Raw genomic sequence first — 10,089 nt, forward strand, 5'->3', positions numbered from 1 at the left:
AAATCTTTTCACTTCGATTTTTTTATTTCACTAACTTTAAGTGGGGCTGGTTGGAATTTGAAAATTCAATTTTGGATGGATTTTTATTTATCCAAGTGGGATTATAAAATCCGCTATGTTTGAACAAATTTGGTTTTAAAGTGTTGTTTCTTTAACGTGTTGTGTGTTTTTTTCCAAGTGGGATTATAAAATCCACTATGTGAGTTTTTTTTAGTAGTGGTGGTAGGTAATTAAAGGAGAGAGAAATTTCAGGTTATGCATACACATGGGTTGCTTTTTGGTTTGTCATGTGGGTATTTTTTCTTTTTGAAAAGTTTGGCGTAGGCAGAGCCTACCTTGCCCTTAGGCTTAGGAACTACCCTGTATATATATATATAATGTTATGGCTTGCTCTGTGAAGTCATGTCGTCGGAGTCAATAACCAACAGCAGCCTCCTAACAGTCAAGGCAATTTGATGCTTTCACAGTTCGACAAACTTACACATAATTGCTTGTATCAATATCTATAACGCGTTCCTACTGAGGAAGTTTCGATCGGGATTTCCAAAGAAAAAACAACATTAAATGGGATGATCTTGACCCAGAGAGTCTTGCAAATAACATATTCTTTGGCCATTGAAGCTGAAGATATATTCTTGCTTATTCACTTGAATGATAAGTAATAGAAGCAAGTTGACTCCTTTTGCATTGCTTGGTTCTGGGTCTCTTGATGCAAATGTTTTCTTCTCGGCTTCCAAGCTTCTCTTTTTATCTTTGGTCAATTTTCCAAGCTTATCTTAAGAGTCTCTCACTTGTTCCTCATTTGTAATCTGCCTTACATAGTGTTGGTTTTGTCTTACAAGTTCAGATTGAAACAAATACAAACTTTCAGAACTGAGTTGTTGTAATTATGGATCCGGTTACTTTAGTTGTAGGGTCTGCTCTAGGAGCAGCATTTGAAATTCTGTTTTCTGCCGTTCTAAAAGCGAAGAGCACAGCCAATATGTTTCAAACACACCTCGGAAATCTCAATGCCACGCTAGACTCGTTAAAACCAGTGATTAAACAGCTAGAATCTGCCAATCGTTTGGTTCCCCTGGAGAAGAGCCTAGAAAATTTTACAACAAAAATGGAGGAAGGCAAGAAGCTGGTTGATGAGTGCTGTGAGGTGTGGAGGATCGACCTCATCAAACAGCACAAATACACCGGGAAAATTGAGGCATTGGATGACTCTCTCCATAGACTCTTAAGTATACTGTCAGTGCAGTTAGGAAGCCATTCAGCGATGATGCTTCACCGAATTGGTGGAAACGTTGTGGCACAAAATAAAAATCAAATCGGGGTTCGGTGTGCAGTACCTCCACTTCCATCGGTTATTGTTGGCTTGGATGCGCCTTTGGATGATCAGGAGATGAAGCTCCTTGGGGATGGCACCGAGTCAATACTTGTGCTTACTGCTGCTGGGGGATGCGGGAAAACCACTTTGGCAACAATGTTTTGTCATGATCCGAGAGTCAAAGGTACCTGAAATAATTTAACATCATTTGCATTTGTGAAAAATAAATTATAGGAATCAGTTCCTTGTTGTACAAGCACAGATAAATTTATATGACCTCTTGGTGACAGCTTTCTTATGTGTACTTGCTAGCTAAGTTCAAGGAAAATATCTTCTTTGCCACTGTTTCGAATAAGGTCAGCTACCTTATCGTACAAGAACTATGTGAACATGCGGGATTGGAGGTACCTGCTTTACAAGATGAAGTAAATCCGTTTAAATGGCTGCAAAAGTTTATGACGGAAAGAGGACAAAATCCTTTACTATTGGTCTTGGATGATGTTCAGTCTGAATCAGAATCCCTTCTTGACAAGTTTAATGAATTCAAAATGCCAAGTTGCAAGGTTTTGGTGACATCCAGATATCATTTTCCAAAATTTGGTCGTACATATCCTTTAGACACATTGGAAGATAAAGCTGCAATGGATCTTTTTCGTCGTTCAGCCTTCCTACCAAACACGAGCAGCTCTGACATACCAGATGATCTTCAGGAAGAGGTGATTTGTTAGTTTGAATTTCAAACATTTAAGCTTACTTGTGGATCACAAAAGAGGAAAAGGAATTATGTTCACTCTTTTGCACATATCTGCAAACAGACATGCATGTAGAGTGCCTACTTTACTTTTGAACTGAATCTAAAATAAGAATAAAGAAAATAGATAGTTATTTGACCCTTTTCTCTTCTTCATGAAACCATTGTTATGATTTAGAGAAAGTTTAACTTTGAGTCTGCAACTTAAATAGTAATTGACTTCGTTTGGGACAAGTGAACTGCAGATCGTACGGTTGTGTAAGAGATTTCCACTTTCCCTTAAAGCGATTGGAGACTCACTTCGCAATCAACCTATACAGATCTGGGAAAGAAAAGTACGGGAATTGTCTAAAGGTTCTATTCTTGGAGCAGACAAAGAGTTGCTTGCTTACCTCAAAAGTTGCTTAGATGACTTAGACGAAGGAATGGCTACCGTCAAGAATTGTTTCATAGACCTTGGTTTATTTCCTGAAGACCGAATAATCCCCGTTACTGCCCTCCTGGATATGTGGGCAGAGTATGAGGGAACTGAAGATTTTCTGTCCATTGCAAACCTCTACGAGCTCACCAATCGCAATCTTGCCCGCCTTGTAGTAGTCACAGGGTATGCAAGCTTCTATGCCTTTTCTCTTGTACCATATTCCACTCTACCTATCTTTTATATTCCTGACTAGCTTCCACTAGTAACTAATTTTTGCAATACGCATTTCTCCAAATTTCTTCTAAGAAACTAAATTTTGATCATAACCAGCAACGAGGACGTGGATGGCTATTATGGCGAGCACTTTGTTATCCAACATGATATGCTTAGATTGCTATCGATCCATGAGAGTTGTGAAGACCCGAAACAACAGAGACTGATTATAGGCACACGTGGAGACGAGCTTCCAACATGGTGGAAAGAGATGAAGCATAACACGAAGAATGCTCGCTTAGTATCTATCTCAACTGGTTGGCATATCTCTCTTTGTTTACAAAATAGATAGACATGCATACACAAACACACACACACACACAAAGGCTTGTTTAATACTTTCACATCAATTTCTACCCCACACTCACATCATATAGCATGTGGTTTACAGATGGATTGTCCTCAGCAAAATGGGACAACATGGATCTACCAAAAGCTGAGGTCTTAGTTTTGAATTTTCAGACAGAGAACTATGTTTTACCCAAGTGCGTGAAGCAAATGTCCAAGTTGAAGGTTATAATAGTCACAAATTATGGTGTCTTACAAGCTGACTTGAGTAATTTCAAGCTTTTGGGTTCTTTGCCTAATCTGAAGAGAATAAGATTAGAGCGCGTTTCAATTCCTTCCATAAGCAAGAAATCCATGCAGTTGAAGGGTCTGCAGAAGATATCTTTATTCATGTGCAGCATCGGTCAAGCTTTTAGCAACTCTTCCATCCAAATCTTAGAGGCATTTCCCAATCTAGTGGAATTGAACATTGACTATTGCAATGATTTGGTGGAATTGCCTGCCAAGCTCTGTGATCTTATCCACCTAAAAAAGCTCAGTATTACCAATTGCGTTCAGCTATCTGCCTTGCCTGACGAGATTGGAAAGCTGGACGATTTAGAGGTCTTGAGGCTAAGGTCCTGCACAGATTTGGAACGGCTTCCAGATTCGATTAAGAACCTCTCTAAGTTGAACCTTCTTGACATGTATTATTGTTTCAACATTAAGGAGTTGCCTGAACAGATTGGTGAAATGAGTGGTTTAAGAAAGATCAAGATGGTGCAATGCTTAAGATTGCTGCGGTTGCCTGCATCAGTTTTGAATCTTGAGCAGTTACGGGAAGTGATATGTGACAAAGATACGGAAATTTTGTGGGGGGAACCTTTCAAATCCAATCTCACAAACATAAACATAAGGGTGGTGAAAGAAGACTTCAAACGGAATTGGCTCCACGATCTTTGAGAGCTGACTGTCCTTAATAAATGTATGATGGGGTTGAGTTGTGTTTCAATTCCCTTCTTTTTCCTAATTTTCTTCTCTATTGCGTTGTTTGTTTTCCTTTTGCTTTTGTATGAGACATTGCATGATAAAAACAGTGTGAATGAGAAGATTTGGATTTACAGACCATATACTAAAGATTTACTAGAGTACATGTGCGATTTCTTCATGAGGAAAGACAGAGGAGGGCAGGGGCTACATATTTAGTCACAAGCTAACATATTAGATAAATAATATCTTAGGCATGTGGTTTCAAATTGCAGTCTAATACGAAATCATAGAAGAAGAAAAAAAAGTTACAAAAAATATCGAAATTTCAGGTTCGTAAACCAGTCAAGAACAGATAGCCATTTTTAAATGAAGTACACGCAGAGATGATATCATATGGAACGCGGTTTAGAAGTCTCTGTCGTTGTAGAGTCAATAGCTTTTGGAGTTATACGAAGCCCAGCAAAACGCTATTTTGAATTAACCGTTTAAGACATAACTGTAAGCTTTAATTTTGATGGTGAAAGATTCCTATCAATTTATTCAAGTTTTCCTTAATTTTTTCTTTTTATCAACCAAAGCTGCCAGTTGATCCACCACCACCAATCTATATAATATATATAAACTCAACTAGTTAGTAGTTGTTACGCGGTCTATCTTGCCAATGAAGGAGACATTGCTTTTGGAAAGCAAAGCGCCGAAAAGGTCGTTGAATTCGAAGGTTATAATAGAGGACAGTTGGAAAATCTGAGGCTGCAAGTGCAACAGCAAGAGCAACCAAGTGCTCTGAAGGAGACGTTCCCTTTGGCAAGAGAAAGTGCGAAAGCGCTTGCTGAAATGAAAGGGTCTATTAGAAGGCTGCTGGCTACACTAGAGCTGCAGCTGGAATCCGAAATGGACGTGGAGACTGTTGGGTTTTAGAAGAACAATGAAGTGATTTTATTTGTTCAACAATAGATGAGTACCAAGGCTTTATAGAGGACTAGGCTTATTGGCCTTCTACAACTAGAAAATGTTTACTACGCTTATTGGCCTCCTCCCTATTTTCTGGCTTATTGGCCTCTTCTCTCTTAGTTCACTTATACAAGAGGGCTCAACACCTATATGTAGGGTTCACTAGTTTACAATATAATAGTATTATTACCTTATTACAAGATTTTTATTATGACTTTTCTAGAATGCCTACAACAATCATGTCTCAAAGCTTGACTTTGTTAAAGTTGGTGGACATTTCTCGAGGTTTCTACTTTTTTCTAGATTTTTCTAAATTCTTCCAGACAAGTGTGCATTAAATTTAGCAGAAACCTTTGGTTCAATAAAGAATATAGAGTATGCGCTCAAGCGAGTTGAAAAAGGCAATGCGGTACAAGTTAACACTCCTTTTACTATTATTACTCTTCATAACATTAAAAGAGTTCACAAGTTCGAATATAACAACCCTTTTTTTGGGTGTAATTATACAGCAGTGGCATCGATAGTTGGAGGAGCTGCTCTAGCAGCAGCATTTGGGGAGCTGTTTGATGCTGTTATAGGAGTGAAGGACAAGACTGCCATGTTTAGACTCCTGCTTGGAGATCTTGATTCCACGACATACTCTTTAAAACCACTAATCGCGAAAACAGTAGAATATACCAATGTGGATTGCCCCTATATATATAGAGGAACTGGAAAATTTTAAAATGCGAATGGAGGAGAGTGAGAAGCTTGTTCGTAAGTGCTCCAAGGTCAGTCTGTGGAGCAGTTACAAAAAGTATGAATACATCGACGAACTTGTTGCATTGGATAAATCTCTTCAAAGACTTGAAGGTATACTGAAAGCAGTGCAAGGAAACAATCAGCCTGAGGGGACTTGCTTTATTTGCCATTTTGGTCTCTGGTTTTGGTTTTTTAACTTTAGTTGCTGATCTAGCGCCACATGTGTATGGCTGGGGTCGCTTTTGTGTTTTTAGGCTGTCGTTTTCTTCCATAATTCCTCTTCCACTGGCCCCTATGAGCATGTGCCAATTAGTTTTTTTATATAATAAAAGAGTGTGGAACGCGGTTTTCTAAGTCAATATTGTATCTTGGTCCATGTATCAAGTCATTGTTGGGGTCAGAGTAAGAAAAGCACAGGTGTTCAGAAAAGCACAGGTGGGCTAAATTGATTAAGAGCTTATTTACTTGCCCTATTTAATAAGACCCAGTTTTATGGATATCTAAAAGGCCTCAGACACTGACTTCACCATGTAATTTAAACTATCGCTTGTGCGGTTGTATCGAAAAAATATAAAAAACCTCCAACACACATCTGTCCCCACCTTCTAGAAAATATAGGATTACAAATTACCTTTTTACAGCGGAAGGAACAACTGTTTAACTGCGAATTCAAACTTGTAGGAGCCAAAGGAAGTAATTACTGTTTTACAAAAACAGAAGAGAAGCACTCAATACAAAAGAGAATAAATTTATCTTTTTATTTTTTAACTAAATAAATGTCGCTGGAGTCCTGGACTAAATAGTTGTGGGCAAAGACAACGCGTCGCGCAGTACCTTCCCCAGTTGTACTAAATAGTTGACCCAGAGTCTTTCTATATTCATATCTGAAGAAGAATATTTCAATGTACTAAATATATTCTTGCTCATCTTCTCTTTGTTTTTTTGGGTTCGAATTCACTTTACTTGTGACATCTAAATTTATGTTAAGGTCTCCCACAAAATTTCAGAGTTGGCTGTTGTTTGGGTGTAGTTATGGCATTGGTCTTAGTAGGAGGAGCTGCTCTGGGAGCAGTATTTGGGACGCTGCTTGATGGCGTTATAGCTGTGACTTCGAGGGCTATAATGTTTAAATCCCACCTCAGAGATCTCAAATTCACCCTGGACTCTTTTCAGCAAGTGGACGAAGATGTAAGACAACATCCCAACATAGTGTTTCGCACAATGCAGGGCCTAGAAAGGTTTATAATACAAATGGAGAATGGCGCTCAGCTGGTTGACAAATGCTCAAAGGTTCGTCCATGGAAGTTGAACGCTTTCAAAAAGCCTATGTACACCAGCAAACTTGTTGCATTGAATGCATCTCTCAAAACACTGTTAAGTGTACTGACAGTGCACATAATAAGTGATCTGAGGGCTCGGGTGATCAATGTGGAGACAACGTTGAACCAAATCGATGCGAATATTGTGGCACAATATCAAAATCAAAATCAAAACCAAATTAGAGGTTGGTGTGCAATACCAGAGCCTCCACCCTTTACTGTTGGGTTGGATGTGAAGGTGACGGAGTTGAAGATGGAGCTTCTTAAAGACGAGGCATCAATGCTTGTGGTGACTGGTCTTGGAGGATGCTGGAAAACCACACTGGCACAAAAGATTTGCAAAGATCAGAAAGTCAAAGGTATGGTATACAAGTATATCAATTTCTATAGCCTTATTTTTATACTAATTGGTGAAGTTTTTTTTTCAATCATAAATTGAAAAGTTCTGTACCACTTATAATCTAGAATTTAGAATGTGTTGAAGAAAGAATTTGTACAATTGTGGACAGATTTAAATGACCTCTTGGTGACTACTTTCTTGTGTTCTAATTGGACAGAGAAATTCAAAGGCAATATCTTTTTCGTCACTGTTTCAAAGAAGTCCAACTGCCTTGTTGTACAAGAACTATGTCGAAAAACCGAATCCCTGGTACCTGCTTTCCAAGAAGAAGCAATTGCATTTAACTGGCTGCAAGAATTTCTGAATACAACAGGACAAGATCCTCTACTTTTGGTCCTGGATGATGTATATCCAGATTCAGACTCCCTTCTTGATAAGCTTGATGAATTCAAAAGGCCAAATCACAACATTTTGGTGACATCAAGAGTTAAATTTCCAAGATTTGGTCCTGCATATCTTTTAGGAACATTGGAACAAGGAGATGCAATGACTCTTTTTCGTCATTCAGCATCCCGGACTGATGGGAGCTCTTATATACCGGACAATCTAGCGGAACAGGTAATTTCTTATTTGCATTTCAGAACATAATTTGTGTTTATTGTGCCTCACAAAACAAGGAGACAAATAACCTTCATTTTCTATGTGAAGGGTCCATATACGCAAGTGAACACATTTTGATATCTGAAAATGCACATAACTTTATGCCTACTTTACTTATAAACAAAATCGAAAATAAGAATAAGGAGAAGCAGATAGCCGGTTAACCATTTTCTTATCTTCATTAAACAATTGATATGATTTGGAGAGGAGGTTAAATTTTCGATGTGCAAGTAATTTACTTCATTTAGGGACAATTTAACTGCAGATAGTTCAGCTCTGTAAGGGATTTCCACTTGCCATTACAACAATCGGAAGATCAGTTTGCGAACAGCCTACAGAGATTTGGGAGAAAAGAGTAGCGAAATTGTCTAAAGGTTCTTCTATTCTTGATTCTGAGGATTATTTGCTTGCTTGCCTCAAAAGTAGCTTAGATGCCTTGGATGAAAGAATGCATATCATTAAGGAATGCTTCATTGACCTTGCTTCATTTCCTGAAGACCGAAGTATCCCTGCTGTTGCTCTCATTGATATGTGGGCAGAGTTATATGGGCTAGATGAGGACTTTTGGTCCATTGCGAACATCCACGAGCTAACCAATCGTAATCTGGCCAATCTAGTTACAAGGTATGCAAGCTTCAATTCATTTCCTCTTTGATATCTCTTCTCACTTTACCTTTTCTTTGATTGTAAGCAACATATTTATGATCATAACCAGGAATGGAAAGATGGAGTTGGATAGCTATTACAATGAACACTTTGTTACGCAGCATGATATGCTTAGAAATCTGGCTATCCAACAGACTGGTCAGGACAGAATAGGACAGAGAAAAAGGCTGATTATAGACATTTGTGGTGACAATCTCCCTAACTGGTGGACAGAACAAAAAAATAAGCCCAAGAAGACCCGCTTATTATCTATCTCAACTGGTTGTCCCGTCTCTCCTTCTTTACCAAATACATATATCACAAACACACACACACATGTAAACACTAAGGCTTGAATATAGTATTTCTTCATGTTTGCAGATGGATCGTCCTCAGCAAAGTGGCACAACATGCATCTACCAAAAGCTGAGTTTCTAGTTCTGAATTTTCAGACAGAGAACTATGTTCTGCCCAAATTTGTGAAGAAAATGTCCAAGTTGAAGGTTCTGATAGTCACAAATTATGGTGTCTTACAAGCTGACTTGAGTAATTTCAAGCTTTTGGGTTCTTTGCCTAATCTGAAGAGAATAAGATTAGAGCGCATTTCAATTCCTTCCATAAGCAAGAACTCCATGCAGTTGAAGAGTCTGCAGAAGATATCTTTATTCATGTGCAGCATCGGTCAAGCTTTTAGCAACTCTTCCATTCAAATCTTAGAGGCATTTCCAAATCTAGTGGAATTGAACATCGACTATTGCAATGATTTGGTGGAATTGCCTGCCAAGCTCTGTGATCTTATCCACCTAAAGAAGCTCAGTATTACCAATTGTCATAAGCTATCCGCCTTGCCTAAAGAGATTGGAAAGCTGGATAATTTAGAGGTTTTGAGGCTAAGGTCCTGCGTAAACTTGGAAGGGCTTCCAGGCTCGATTAAGAACCTCACAAGGTTAGACTTTCTTGACATAAGTAATTGTTTCAGCATGAAGGAGTTGCCTGAAGACATTGGGGAAATGAGTGGTTTAAGAAAGATCAACATGGGACAATGCTCAAGATTGAAGGAGTTGCCTCTATCAGTTTTGCATCTTGGGAAGTTACGGGAAGTGATATGCGATGATGAAACAAAAATATTATGGGGAGAACCTTTTAAACAGAGTCTCACAAACCTACACATAACAGTGGTGAAAGAAGACTTCAACCTGAATTGGCTCCACAATCTATGAGAGGTCACTGTCCTTAATGAATCTAAGTTGGGGGCAATGTCTCTGTCAGTGAGTTGCGTTTCAATTCCTTTATTTTTCCTAATGTTCTTCTCTATTGCTTTGCTTGTTTTTCATTTTGCTTCTGTATGAGATATTGCATAATTAAAACAGTGTGAATGAGAGGATTTGGATTTACAAACAAACCATATACTAAAGA

General features: G+C 38.5%; 2 protein-coding genes across 2 annotated transcripts; both read left to right on the forward strand.

Annotated features, from left to right (window-relative positions):
* Positions 1–535: 535 nt before the first annotated feature.
* Positions 536–4,155, forward strand: LOC103339957 (putative disease resistance protein At5g66900). The gene is made up of 5 exons (XM_008243323.3): positions 536–1,499; positions 1,628–2,031; positions 2,312–2,670; positions 2,818–3,017; positions 3,152–4,155. The coding sequence occupies exons 1-5, from the start codon at positions 890–892 to the stop codon at positions 3,988–3,990; spliced, it is 2,412 nt and encodes an 803-aa protein (XP_008241545.2). The 5' UTR covers positions 536–889; the 3' UTR covers positions 3,991–4,155.
* A 2,460-nt stretch (positions 4,156–6,615) lies between these two features.
* On the forward strand, positions 6,616–10,075 carry LOC103339956 (putative disease resistance protein At5g66900). The gene is made up of 5 exons (XM_016796161.2): positions 6,616–7,387; positions 7,586–7,986; positions 8,294–8,652; positions 8,744–8,955; positions 9,055–10,075. The coding sequence occupies exons 1-5, from the start codon at positions 6,742–6,744 to the stop codon at positions 9,891–9,893; spliced, it is 2,457 nt and encodes an 818-aa protein (XP_016651647.2). The 5' UTR covers positions 6,616–6,741; the 3' UTR covers positions 9,894–10,075.
* Positions 10,076–10,089: the final 14 nt, after the last annotated feature.

Source organism: Prunus mume, linkage group LG8 (assembly GCF_029339155.1).
Source record: "Prunus mume cultivar Tortuosa linkage group LG8, ASM2933915v1, whole genome shotgun sequence".
Taxonomy (NCBI): domain Eukaryota; kingdom Viridiplantae; phylum Streptophyta; class Magnoliopsida; order Rosales; family Rosaceae; genus Prunus; species Prunus mume.